Genomic DNA, 14,753 nt, shown 5'->3' on the forward strand with positions numbered 1-14,753 from the left:
CCTCCTGCCGCCCGTAAGTCACCCCGTACCTGAGTGTCCCAACGCGCACCCTCCATGTACAGCCCGTGCACGTAGGCGCCCTCCCGCGGCGCCGAGCCCAGGTCCTCGCGGCTCTTCTTGGTGACGTCACACTGCAGACACATCCGGTCCAGGGGCCACTCGTTCCTGGCGAAGACGCACGCATCGGGATATTGCATCATCACTGGGATCACTGGCGATCAGTGTCATTTGTATCGACTTTCGATGGATAAAATGTGACAGGTGACCGATAAAGGTGACATCTCGTACAGTATCTGTAAGATGCATTGGATGGGCATTGAAATCAAATGACAAAGAATCAATTCGAAATGACACAAAAATGACATAAACAGTCAGTACCCTCCATAGAATAGAATAGAATAGAATAGAAAGTTTATTTGCCATGTGTAACAAGTGTAACAAGTACGGGTACAGGTAGGTTGTCCTTACAGTATCTTATCAGTACTAATGAGTTCCTCATTCCAGTCCTAGGTACTGTACTCAGCTAAACATTTAAAGGTTCCCAAACTGATCACTTATTTTCGACACAATCCAGTTACGTCTACTGGCCTCCTGTACCTGCGAGCCATGGCCTGCATGATGGCCGTCAGGAAGGACTGGGGGTTGAAGAAGCCGGCCAGCCAGACGGCTGAGGGCAGGACGAAGTCCGAGGACCAGGCCTCCAGCTCCTTGATGCGGCCCAGCAGGTCGGTGAACCACAGCGCCAGGCCACACGTGGACGGGTAGGCTCGCTTGGTCCAGCCCTCCGGGACCAGGTCCAGGAAGATGGCGTTCTGCAGGCTCTCCATCTCGCTGGTCATCGTCAGCTCTCCCTGAGGAAGAACGTGTGTTTGAGTGTTCTTTCGTTCCAAAAGCAACTCTGTCTTTATCGGTGTGAATATACACAGTACAGTATCATGCGTGTTCAAATCGGAGTATTTTGCATTAATGTATGCTTTTCTTAACTTTATGTTTTTACCCCCCTTTTTCACTTGTAAGTCTAATATTGATTCTCTGTAAGGGAACATTAACCTTAACAGCTGTTTTTGTCAATGTCAATGCCATTTTATTTATATAGCACCATTCATACAAATCAATGCACTGTAGCACATAGTCTAGTGCTTTACATAAAAGGAGAAGGATAAAAACATAAATCATACACAGTGAGAACATATTTAAAAGAAACAATAAAAGTAAAAGCACTAAAAACTAGAGGGGCTGGCACTCCTCAACTGCTCTCCCCCTTCCATGCCCCCCCCCCCCCCCCTACCTTTCCGCCCACCTCCCACCACCACCTCTCATGTGCTGTGCTCTCCTACTGGCTTTTTGAATTGGTTACTGTAGCACCACCTGTAGTTTCCTCTTTCTGCTTGACATCTTTCCTCTCCAATTTCTAAAACATTGCTAGTTTTATTGACTTCCCATTCACATTCATTAACAGCCAAGCAGAGCAGTAGTGGAGGGAGGAGTGGGCTGGTTCAGAGTCTGCAGACAGTAGTTTACAAGATGTAGCCTACATTTGAGATGGGAGTTATACAGCCAATGACATGTTAAATCTATAGTCTATAGGCGAGATATAGCTTTCTATGAAGTCAATAATTTTAATGTGCAGACATTTTATTTTCATCCATCTGAAAGTGTCTGCAGTTTACTTTGAATGCTTGAAGTTTACATTATCGTTTAAATGCAAGTTGAGACACTAGTCTATATAACAGGTGTCACTTTGTTGCTTGGCAGTATTGCCTTTACGCTCACTTGCCCATGCTGGGTTCGATCTTGGCTGTACAGAAATCATCACACTTCACAATAACAGATAGTATACATAAAACATTAAACATGGTAATTTAGCGGACTCTTATTGAGGTAGCATGCATCGCTTCAACTATCCACACGAATGATAAATATAACGTTATGGTGCATTATATTTGTCTCGGGAGGTGCGAGTGGGAACTGGCAATGGTCACACTCCCGAGGTGAGCGTTCCAGTTGCAACAGCTGGGGTGCGTTCAAATTCAGCTAACAGAGGAACGTTCATCGCAAACATGTTCTCTCCGGGGTCATCCCTATATTCCCCAGGTCCTATGTTCCCCCCAAAAAAGGGTTCTATGTTCCCCGGGAACATAGGAACCGGGGAACATAGAACCCTTTTTCAGGGGGAACATAGGACCTGGGGAACATAGGACCCGGGGAACATACTGTAGGACCTGGGGAACATAGAACCCGGGGAACATAGGACCCGGGGAACATAGAACCCTTTTTTGGGGGGAACATAGGACCCGGGGAACATAGGACCCGGGGAACATAGACATGTTCCCCTGCAGCATGTATCATTTGAAGTTGACTAATAGCTTTCTTTAGTGGACTAGCTAGGACAGCATTACAGTAATCCAACCTGCTACTGATAAAAGCATTAGTCTTTCGTCTGTTTTTCTTGCTTGTTAACTTTTCATTGTGGGAACCGAAGTGCAATGTGTCCTTTCCTGTTTATTTCTGCATTTACTGGATGTGTAAATACACTGTAAAGGCATTTGCTTCACTCCCTCACATTCTGTGTAGGGTGCCAGGATTAGTTAGGGAGTGTGTATGTGTATGTGTATGTGTGTGTGCGTGTGTGTGTGTGTGTGTGTGTGTGTGTGTTTGACTGTGCCCTTGAAGTAGGGCAATCGACAGGGTTCATGGAAAGATGGTTCTCAACAGTCACTTAGTTATATTCTGTAGAAATTCCTAGGACTTTTTAACATAGTCTATATTGTTTTCCATGTTTTCGTATGTTATGTTTGTTTATTGTTAGGACTAAAGGACTACAAATCGAAATAAGCTTGTATGTATATCAATATCTGTGCACACTGTCCTTTTTAAACTACTGTAACTAACTAACTACTGTAACTGACTGACTGACTGACTAAATAAACGCCCCCTCTCCTGCAATTGTGAACCTGTCCCCCACCCATGACGCAAGTCGTCAGCATGTACAGTTGTTGAATGTGTAAGTGGGCTTTTCTAGTTTACATTGTGGCGAGCGGTGTTGGGCTCTGGTTGCAACGCACGCACTAACGTACAGTACAGGGGTCATATTAATAACCCCCCCGATTTCTTCAGGTGGGGGATGACAGATGATGAAAGCCACTCACTATAACAAATGTGGGAGGAGAGCAGAAGAGTAATGAGGAACTGTAGGATTTAAAATGGCGATGTGAAACGGTGTGTCCTTCAACCAGCTGATACTCTAGTCAGGCTGATGAATGTATATTCCCAGCTGGTTGTCATAACAATTTTTTACGGAGGGGATTAGAGTTCAGAGATGGATCTGAAGAGGGGGGTTAGCCCTGAACCTCTCACCCTCTCAGCACCTCTCAGAATCACTCACACACACCAGCCTCGCACGCACGCACGCACACACACAAACACACACTAACACACACACACACACACACACACACACACACACACACACACACACACACACACACACTCTTAGAACAGATGCTATTCTATATTGTTCTTAACTAAAAACCTGGATGTGTTAAAATAGCACGTGTTGTTTTTTATCTGTTCTCAGAGTGCGCACACTCCAATGCCATGAAGTGGTGCCTATGCACCAAGGCTACGATTCTGGTAGAAAAAGAGGTAAAGTGCACAACTCCTGAATTAGTAGCAGTGTCCAGGTGTCCGGTAGGTAGAGTTCAAATGAAAAAAGAGACCGGAACTCATGGTAGGCTTTATTATATTGCCATTTAATGGGCAGATCTGCCCATTAAATGGCACTAAATGGCAATGTAAGGCTATATTACATTGCCATTTAATGGGCAGATCTGCCCATTAAATGGCAATGTAATATAGCCTACCATGAGTGCCGGTCTCTTTTTGTGCGTTGGCTGTAAGCCAGCGCACCATGAAGAGGGAATGCCGCTTTCTGCCTCCGTTCAGTTGTTGGGTCAGCGGTGGCCGAGTGGATAGTGCTCTGCCTAGCACTGCAAAGATTGTGAGTTCAATCCTTGGTGTGGACATACCAAGGTACCATGACATATTTTGTCACTGGATGTTATAGAAGTTATGTAAAAATGTGGTTACCTGGTGGTTCTATGTCAGTTATTGAATTTATGTGATAGAGCCATCAGCCATAAATAAACGAGCGTGGGTCATATTTGTTAATTATAGACCATGAAGGCATAATAGTTATAGACCCTTTTACAGCCTACGTCAGCACTATTATCCGCGCGCATTCTTGAAACTCTAGGGACTTTAAGCAACAACGGTTTTCAGGACTGCTACGGTGGCCGGAAATAGATCTGCTATGACGCTATCGCCGTAGCGGTCAAAATCGTTAAGCAAACAGCGGTATAGACACCTTGCACCTTGTCTATACAATAGACAACTGACTATGCACCACTGTACACTCGAACACTCGAACCAACACCTGACAACACTTGAGCAATTGAACACCTTGTCTATACAATAGACAACTGACTCTGCACTACTGTATACATGTGCATTACATGCCTCTCTTCTTTACAAAGATGGTCACAACCACAACATGTCCTGAGAGCACATAAATAACAACTTATGGCTACTTTTAATGTGGACGTCTATATGTTTAATAAAGCATTTAGGAAAAGTTTCAATCAAGACTTGAGTATTACCTATTCTGTTGAGTACTATGTTTACAATTGTTCATTCATGATATTATTCCAATTGGCCTTTCATGTCTGCCTACACTTAGGTTACTTAGCTAAGAACCATTTTAATTACAATTTACTTCTAAGGGCAAATACTTTACTTTCATATCTTCATATCAATCAAATAACCCACTGTGTCCCGGGTCTACTTATTCACCACCTAAAGGGAAGTGCAAAACAGCAAGTCATGACCTTTATCCAGAAACAAAAGTTGAACCCATTGCAGCAAAATGGCTAACATTACAGGAATCATCAGTGTAACTGCTTTAGCCACTGACCGCTACCATTATTGTTATGGAAGCTGCTGCTAGTTGTTGTGAGCCCATGAGCTAACTGGCTATCCCGCTCTCATTGTGCTGGATTAGCATTGGAAGCATTGGAAGTGATGTGTCCAGGTGACAAGACCCATCTTTATTTATCGGACATTACCGTCCTACCAGTCCTACACAGAAACAAGCCAGCCAACGCACATAAGCCAGGCTGGACCTGGCCTGGTTTCATACGATTCTGGTAGACACATTTATTTCCACAGTAAAAGACAAAATATGACTCCATTTTCTGGTAGAATAGACAGCATGGCTTTTAAATCAGCGGGGGGATTTATCGGAAGCACCAGGATTTAGAGATCGAAGCCTCGTCACTCAGAACAGGCTTCAGGATCACTGATTCAACATGTTTCACCAGACCGCCCAGTCTAACTGTACACACAGACCAGGGGGGGACTGGCCATCGGGAGCACCGGGAATTTTCCCGGTGGCCTGGCGCGCCAACTGGCCTGGCCCGCGGTGAATGGCCTGCCCCCCGTCAAAAAATCGCCCAGCCCCCCCATCAACAAGTTACGCAGCACCCCCCTCCCGTCAACAAGTCGCGCAGCAGCACCCGCCCCCCCCCCCCCCCCCGTCAACAAAACGAAACTGAAGGTGTTCCATCTCACCGCGTCGGCTCGGCTCGTGGCCTGACTGGGGCTACATTTCCCGGCAGGAAATATCCACCCAGTCTGGCCCTGACACAGACACACACAATCTCACGCACACACGCTCTGATCTATTCCTACACTGCTCTTTTGCCGATACATCTGACTTGCTACGTAGGTTAAAAAGAGACTAGGCACAGCATTGACCTTGAGGACAAGCTAAAACTAGACTAAAGGTGCCGTTCACCCAAAGGTCATAAGTTGTTCATCCTCATCCTCCTCACACCAGTTGTCAACCGGTGCACACATTTTTGGGGGACGTCTGACCTTGAGTCCGAGGCCGAGCTCGCGGAGGGAGCGTTGGATCTCCTGGGTCAGCAGGTTCATCCTCTCGCACTCCTGCAGTGCCACCACCTGGTAGGGGGTCCTCTCCTCCGCCTTGCCCAGCAGCTCCGCCATGTTGAACTCCTCCGGGAGCTTCTCCACAATCTCATCCAACGTGGCACGCACCTGGGGGAGGGGTGTGTGCGTGAGCGAGTGTGAGGAAGGAGAGAGAGAGAGAGAGAGAGAGAGAAAGGGAGAGAGAGGAGGGTGTGGGAGTAGGGGGAGAGTAAAGGGTTAACCTGTCCTTGGAGGTTGTCCTACAGTTGACACACTATAAGGTTATGGAGGTATTTGATTCGGATGAGGAGATAACAAGCTACAGAATGTTCTTTGGCCCCTGAAGATTAAAGAATCACAAAAGATTAGGCTATCGCTGTCGAATAAACACGATAAGCGGACCTAGTGCTGACAGGTTGAGAAGTGGCTGGGAAAAATAACCCCATAAATATTCATTGGGAAATACTTGCAACGGCAGCCCCTTTGTCTTCAAAACAGCCAACCCCCTCGTGAATCAATGCGCGCATCATATTTCTGTGGTAGAAGTGATGGAAGCTAACGTCTTCGGCAACATTTTCACAAGACAACCAGTACTAGAGAGATCAATTGACGGATTTAGCATTGATGAAAAGATACAGGGTCATAATAACTATGGATTTTCTCGGATGTGTCTTTGTCTGCACTAGCCTAGGCGGGCTGAATACCAAACGGGCCTTGTTCACAAGCCTCGGTGCTGCTGTCATGGGTTGAGATGGGAGCAGAGCTGCACTTCAGCGCCGTAAAGGTCACACGTCACAACTGTACATGTCGGGACATCGCATGTACACACAAAAACACCTTTGCGCACACATACACTCAAAGGCACCTACACCTAGACATGCGCACAAACACAGGCACACAGGCACAAACAAAAACACCTTCACACATGTAGGCACGCACGCAAACGCGCGCGCATCCATGAACACACATGTACACACACACACACACACACACGCCAGGAACCCCTAAAGCATGCCTGTGTGAGAGCGAGGACAACCTAATCTGCTAGGAGACAAATGGGTCACCTGAGTCTCCTCCATTTCCCTCAATACGCGGTAGCTAAGAACACCATCCTCAGCCGAACTCAACCCACTGCCTCATACTACACAGAACTAGCTTGTTTTCACTTTCCATCACAAATGCAATTAAAGTGGATGCTTCCAAGAGCTCAACATGCTTCAGGGGCTGCAGGCTCATCTGATCCTTCTCCAAGTTGTCTGTTATCGCAGTCTAAATACAGCCAGCAGACGATGTTATGTAACAATATGAATAACAACAGATACACCATGCCATGGGGATAGTGGATGGGGGTATTTGAGGTACTGTAGCTGAAACACTTCTGTTCTCAAAACCAGGGTGAGTTGAACTGACTCACTCTGACTGTCGTCCGCTAGAGAGGAACCTCAGACTGAGTTAAGGTCAGTTCTGATCAGTGAGGGTCGGATTCAGGCTCTGTCTCTATGCTTTGTGTAATGCGTAATGGCTCCTGTCTCTTACGTCCCAGCACAAGCTGGTCTCCCCGTAACCTTCCCACAACGTTCCCGTGACGTCTCTGCGTGCCGCTGGTCTACCTTCTCTTCGCGCGTGGTCCCGACACCCTCGCCGGCGCCGCCGTCTCTGGGCTGCATCTCCAGGACGGTGCGGAACAGCTTTTCCGACGTCTGCGTCAGGAAGCCAATTTCGGCATTGGGGTGGAGCCCGTACAGGTATGGAGACTCGGCAGGAAGTGTGTCATCAATGTACTGGTGGAGGGAGGAGAACATCAGAATTTTCCATCCAGCAACTTTTGCTGCAACTTTTACAGAGTGTTAAATAATGGGACAACATATGGAAAGGAAATGGATATTCTGTCCACAGGCTCATAATGAATACAAAAGAACAAAGTCTTTGGCTCCTAACTCAAAGTTCAATCAAGATGCTTTTAAGTAAGAACATTTTAAGTTGAATGACTTGGAGCGAAAATGTATTTTCTGTCAAAGGGTTTCCTTTTTGATGATGCAGTGTGAAAAATCTTTATTAAACTGACACATGTCATCAAACGGCTTCCAGATGGTATCCTGGATGGAAGAATATATTGAATTCTAATATAGAGGCACTTTATTCTGTTGAACTGTAATATCCTGGAGAAGAAATCTAGTTAGAAATCTTTTCTTGATAATGAATATAATGGATATACTTTTCTGCTGAACAGTCTTCTCTCCTCTCCCCTCGCTCCTCCTCTCCCCTCTGTCCCCCACTCATTCTACAGTGTTGGGTCAGATTGTCCAGATGGCGGAGTTTGAGGACATGCCCTGACCCATCCCAGGGGAACCTCATGCCTTTCCAGTCCCTGTGCTCTGGCCAAGTCTCAGCCACTCAGCCAATCTGCTCTACAGCCAAGTGTAAATCGCTTCAGCCCTCCAAACTGTGGAGTCTGTGACAGTCTGGACGTGCCCAGTGAACAGCACCCGAGCTGAGGAATAATTAAATGCACCCCTCCCTCCTTCCCTTCTCCCTCCTCCCTCCCAAGACCCTGGGGACCTGGTGGGAGGAATCTGCAATGCCTGTGAAAGCCGGCGGACATTTTCGCCAGCCCATGTTACTGATATGAATCTTGGCAGTTGTCAGCTTTTTTAAAAGGGGGCAGCAGTGAAGCCGCTTCCTGCTGTCATAACAAGAGGGGCAAATGAAACAGACTGCTGGGATGGAAACTGATACACTAACATGGTGAATAAACAACAACAACTACATAATTGACACAAATACTCGGCCCAGAACTCCCTGTGGTGGTTTCAAATACTCCAACCTCCGACTGCTATTTGATGAATGTTGTATGGTTGTACTTGTTTTAACAATGAACACTCAGCAACAACCTTTTCCACCTCAGGTTTCTTAAGGTTTCTTTCTAAATAAATGATGGAGGACATCATGTATGTAGGCCAAGGTAGTGAGATGTCAGTTGGATACCTGAGAGCACCTTAGCTGCAGTAGCCTACTGTAGGCTACCACAGTTTAAGGTACTCCGTTTGAGCCAGCTATTCTAACACAGGCATTAGAGATCTTATGTTACTGGTCTAACCCAGAAATATCTGAAATCTAAATATGTCTGAAATCAATGTACTGATACACTCCTTGTGGTATTTGCAGTCTTTGAGTCACACCTGATGTACTTGTAGTCTTTATGATTTATGCTGCGTTCCTTTTGTATCGGAAAAGTCAGGATTCCTGGGTTCGACGTCAAAGTCATCATCAAGGTCACCTGAACTCGGGATTTCCTCCATTTTACTTGGGATAAAAAATCTATCCTGACTTCATCAACGTCAGCTGCTGACGTCAATCAAGATGGATACTCTGCGCATCAACAATAAGTGAAAGCTGTGATAAGACTTCTGTCTTTGTCTTTGACTTCTGTATTTGTGTCTCATTAAATCAGTCGTACACACAGTACTGTCTCACGTCTATCAGTGGACAATGTTGCTACGAAGTTTGTATGTACAAATATAGCATAGTTCGTTGTTAACTGATATTTCTAACAATGGCTTACTTGGCTAGAACTAAAAAGATGGGGAGAAAGTAGTTTGGGATATGACATCGTCTCGGGTGCCAAATCCGGAACTCCGATACAAAAGGAACACAGCATCAAGTCTAGTCTTTTAAGTTGCACCTTTGGCAGTTGTAGTCTTTTGAGTCTCACCTGGTGGTAGCTGTTGTAGTCCATGTTTCCTGGTAGGGGGAAGCCAGGTGCCAGATGGAGCTCTGACTCCATCATCTCAGGTCTGATGAACTCCTCCAGGTAGGTACGGCAGAGTCGCCGGTCCCAGTCATCGGTGATGTGACCTCCATACATGATCTCCCCGAACAGATAGCGCAAATCATCATAGGGCACCTGACACAGGAACAGACATCAGGTTTGTTTTAGATCCCACACATATACGCACGCCTGCAAACATGCATGTACGCACACACACACTTGCAAACTTTTGGGGACATTGCATTGATTTACACACATTCCATATGCCCTAACCCTAACCCCAACCCCAAAACTTAATTGGTGACACCAAATTTGTCCCCAATTTTTGTCAAGTAAGTTTTATTGAGAAAAAGATTACATGATTTAAGAGAGAGAACGCAGTATTACTTTTCTGACCAACAGAAATGAAGAACAAAAAAAGACAGGACCATATAACAAATGTATTCAACACAAAGGTAAAACATTAAAGGAGTAGTAAAGGGAAAATGCATGTTTAGCCCTGTTTTAAGGTTACTTATGATCATATGCAATGGTTCAGATTAAAACACTGACAAAATTAGCACTTTTGAGAAAGTCTGAAAATTGCTCTACCACGTTTAGGTCATACAATGGATGTGGGTGGGCACCTTGAAAAATCATTCAAAAACATGTTAAACTCTCGATTTCAAAGACAAGAAGCTCACCGAGGGGGTAATTGGTGTCCGTTGGTGTTCTGACATCAAATTCGCCTCAAAGTATGAATCCTGTAGGGTTTTATTGATCATTTTATGAAATCCATTGACTTGTATTGAAGCGACCGTTGTAGATGTGTAGATCAATCCGCAGAGGGGATTCAGGAAGCGGAACTACTTACGGTAGCTATTGTTATTGTTTATGTTGCTAGGCTACCTACAGTAGTTTGCGGAAGTTTACACACGTATGTGCTGCGACTAAATAGTTCTATGCTAAATATTTAAAAAAGCCTTTCCAGATGAACTAGAATCTTACTTTATTGCGAATTATATGTCAGAACGCCAACTAACAGCTCGGTGAGTTTCTTGTCATTGAAATTGAGAGTTAAACATGTTTTTTGAATGATTTTTCAAGGTGCCCACCCACATCCATTGTATGACCAAAACGGTGGTAGAGCAATTATCAGACTTTCTCAAAAGTGATGGTTTTGATCTGAACCATTGTATATGATCATAAGTAACCTTAAAACAGGGCTAGACATGCATTTTCCCATTACTACCCCTTTAAAATAAAATGCCCTTCACCCCCCCCCCTCACTGCTCATTGTATATTATAATATTTGACCTTAAAACATTGCTATGGAAAACCATCTATCAAGTTTATCATTATTGCTATTTAGGTAATGGACAAGGGGCTGCCAAACCCTATCAAATTGTGCCATTTTTTCCAGGTGAAGAGTGCTGGTCAATTCGTTGAGCCAATGTCTAAGTGTAGGAGCCTCCTTCTTTTTCCAGTGTGTCAAGATTAGTTTTTTTAGCTGTTATCAAAGCTGTGTTCCCCTTAACATGGAGACAGAATCTGAGATCCCCAAAATAATGAAGATGGGATCAAAATTTGTCCCCAATTTGACATGCCGTCCCCAATGAACTGGTGTCATGTCCAACATTTGTCCCCAAATGTGGCCAAGAAACACACACACACACGCACGCTTACGCACGCGTGCACACACACACACACACACACACACACACACACACACACACACACACACACGCGTGCACACACACAGCACCTTCGAGTTGGCCTCCAGGTAGTTGTAGAGCACGTTGACGGAGATGGTGAGATCTCCTGTGTTGAAGGGGTAGGACCTGTTCCAGCCCTGGGGGCCAAACTTCCGCCTCTCCGCCACCACGGCGTGGAAGTAGCACAGCGAGAACAGGATGCTCTTAAACTCGTTCTCCCGTGCGCACATCTCCAACGTGTCCTGAAGAAGAAGAACAAGGAGAAAAAATGTCAATGAATTCACTCGTCACCTTGGAAAACGTACTGTACAGAATGGAAGCGCTTAAAGAGCCCCAGATGTGTTGGAAGTAAAAGGCTCTGACACGTTCCCTGTGATCCGTCTCATTTCCGTCAGTTCCCATGGTGCTTTGCATTAACAGACAGACAATGGAAATGTCTACATAGCAATAAACTCAGCTACCAGATTCCCTTTTAATTGTCACTTCATGTCAGGCGTTCAGATTCCTACCATCCTGCAGTCTCATTATTCCGGACCGGGGAACTTAAGAACGGACTAGTAAATGGCATGGTAATCTCAGGGGATGGATAGTTAAATAAGCATGCCAATAACCCCCATGGAAACAGTGGAGTGTACATTGTCTATTATTGTGCTGTGTGTCTTGTTGAGTGTTGTGGTGAGGGCCGCTCTCCTTCCCCCTGCTGAGCCCAGGGGAGCTGACTCCTAGAAAGCAGCGCTGTATACACACACACACACACACACACACACACACACACACACACATGCACACACACACACACACACACACACACACATACACACACACACGCACACATACATACACACACACACACACACACACACATGCACTTAACACACACACAGGCATGCAGACACACAATAGCACACATGCAGTGACGGACAAACGTGCGCAGAAACAAACACACTCCTACACACACACTCTCTGAGAGTTAGTTAATATTCTGTTCAGAGCCTTTCTGCTCAACACAGCTCAAAGCAAAGCATACCCTCTGTATTCATGGGCTGCAGACAGGAGAGAGGGCTCACAAGCACACACACACACACACGCACACAGACAGACACACACACAGACACACACATGCACACACACAAACAGAGACACACGCACAGACATACACACATGCACGCGCACACACACACATACACACACACAGACACACACACACATACACACACAGACACACACACACAGACACACGCACGCGCACACAGACACACACACACACACATGCACACACAGACACATGCACTCACACACACACACGCACAGACACAGACACACACACACACACACACACACACAACACACCAAAAAACTCCTTCCAAGACAGATACAGAAGCAGACAACCAGAGGTATTGACAGAGTACAAGTGGGAACAATCTTTCACATTTCATAACAGCATAAAGTTCTATGAATATTTCCTGTGGTAAAGGCAGTGAAAGACCCTGTAGTGAAAGGCAAATGCAATACTCATAAAAGCGCCTCTATCTGTCACACACGCGTGCTCCGCAGACACACACTCACACACACGCGTGTTCTGCAGACACACACACACACACACACGCACCGCTTTCACAAGGCGCCGGACAACCTCTGCGGTAAATCCATAAGAACCTATTTCACAGTCCTTTAACAGCTGTAACTGGAGAGAGCAGCCCTCCGCCTGAGACAGGCTGTTTACAGAGAAGACCAGCTCGGGGTGGGGGGGGAGAGATTACGGCGCCGCGCGTCTCTACGGCCAGGTCCCTCCTCTTCCGGTGGAGACGCGGTGATGGAAATCGACTTTGTGGGCTATTTGTGCGTGGGGTAAAAGGTCGGGGGGGGGGGATGACGACGACAAACCGTCATCCCTCTGGCTTAGTGTTGGCTTTGGGCAGCGTGGGTGGGCTATTAGGTGGGGGGAGAGGGGGGCGTAGCGTGGCATTGATTCGCTTTCACTGAGCAAGCTCACGACCGGAATATTCTAGGCTTCACCTCGCAGGACCTGCTCGCCTCGCGTCCCCCCGGTGTGTAGTCCCACAGGCGCCGGGTAGAGGCGCACTTATCGGGGAGATAGGCATCAGCACTTTAAAGAGTGGGTGTGCGAGGAAGCAGCGCTGGGAGCAAACTAAGCACCAAGGTAATGGTCGAGAGAGGGAGAGAGAGAGACATAGAGAGAGAGGTAGAGAGAGAGGGAGATAGAGAGAGAGAGAGAGAGAGGGAGAGAGAGAGGGCGGGTAATGGCTGCATACAAACCAAAGCTCTGATAAGGTAGAGAGAGCTGAAGGTTGTAGGAACCTCACTGCGGTGGTGCAGTTGCTTATCCTGGCTTAGAGGACTGATGGGTTCAATGTTGGACGCAGATCGACTGTGCGTGTTAACTCATAATGTTCTGTTTACTCCACACGTCCTTCAGAGACGGACTCCGACCACACACACGCACACACACACTCACACAGCTATAGTCACGCAAACACACACACACACACACACGCTCACACAGCTATAGTCACGCAAACACACACACATAGCTATAGTCACGCAAACACACACACACACACACACGCACACACACACACACACACACACACTCAGCTATTGTCACACATACACACACACACACACACACTCAGCTATTGTCACACATACACACACACACTCACTCACTCACACACACACACACACACATACACAGCTATAGTCACACACGCACGCACGCACGCACGCACGCACTCACTCACTCACTCACTCACTCACTCACTCACTCCCTCACTCAATCACACACACACACACGCACACATACACGCACACACACACACCCGTGCCTTGCATGGGCAATTGCAGTGTCAGAGAGAGGTCACAGGTGACTCGCTCCATCTGCCAACTGTCACAGTGGAGCAAATTGGCAACTTTATGAGAACAGCACAGAGACAAATCAACATGAAATATCTCAGCTGCAACTTATGGGCAGGTGGAAAAAATAATGGCTCTGGAGGAACATAATGACACTTTGGGCACCCTTTGTTTAGCTTGGTGTGTGTGGGCGCAGATTGTGTGTGTGTGTGTAAGTGTGTGTGTGTGTGTGTTTGTGTGTGCTCCCGTTCATGTGGTACCCGGGTGAAACTGTCTAGTCTAGTCTAGCGCAAGGTGACATACACGCCAATGTTTCTGCCTGCCTGGGTGGTAGAGTGTGCTTCTGCGTGTGTGTTACCTGCGTGTGCATGTGTGTGTGTTTTGCCTAGGGGCCTTGTTCAGATTGATGTGCCTGTCGGCATTCATGT

General features: G+C 46.5%; 1 protein-coding gene across 1 annotated transcript in view; it reads right to left on the bottom strand.

The window, feature by feature from the left end:
* Positions 1–14,753, bottom strand: part of dnah9 (dynein, axonemal, heavy chain 9) — a gene marked incomplete at both ends in the record, with an annotated part of 99,135 nt that overhangs the window by 2,336 nt on the left and 82,046 nt on the right. The window contains 6 exons of the mRNA XM_084456483.1: positions 30–165; positions 598–851; positions 5,935–6,117; positions 7,599–7,769; positions 9,701–9,892; positions 11,502–11,693. Of these exons, the coding sequence (XP_084312609.1) occupies positions 30–165; positions 598–851; positions 5,935–6,117; positions 7,599–7,769; positions 9,701–9,892; positions 11,502–11,693 (1,128 nt within the window). The remainder of the gene's footprint in view (positions 1–29; positions 166–597; positions 852–5,934; positions 6,118–7,598; positions 7,770–9,700; positions 9,893–11,501; positions 11,694–14,753) is intronic.

This window comes from Borostomias antarcticus (assembly GCF_949987555.1).
Source record: "Borostomias antarcticus genome assembly, chromosome: 22".
NCBI lineage: Eukaryota > Metazoa > Chordata > Actinopteri > Stomiiformes > Stomiidae > Borostomias > Borostomias antarcticus.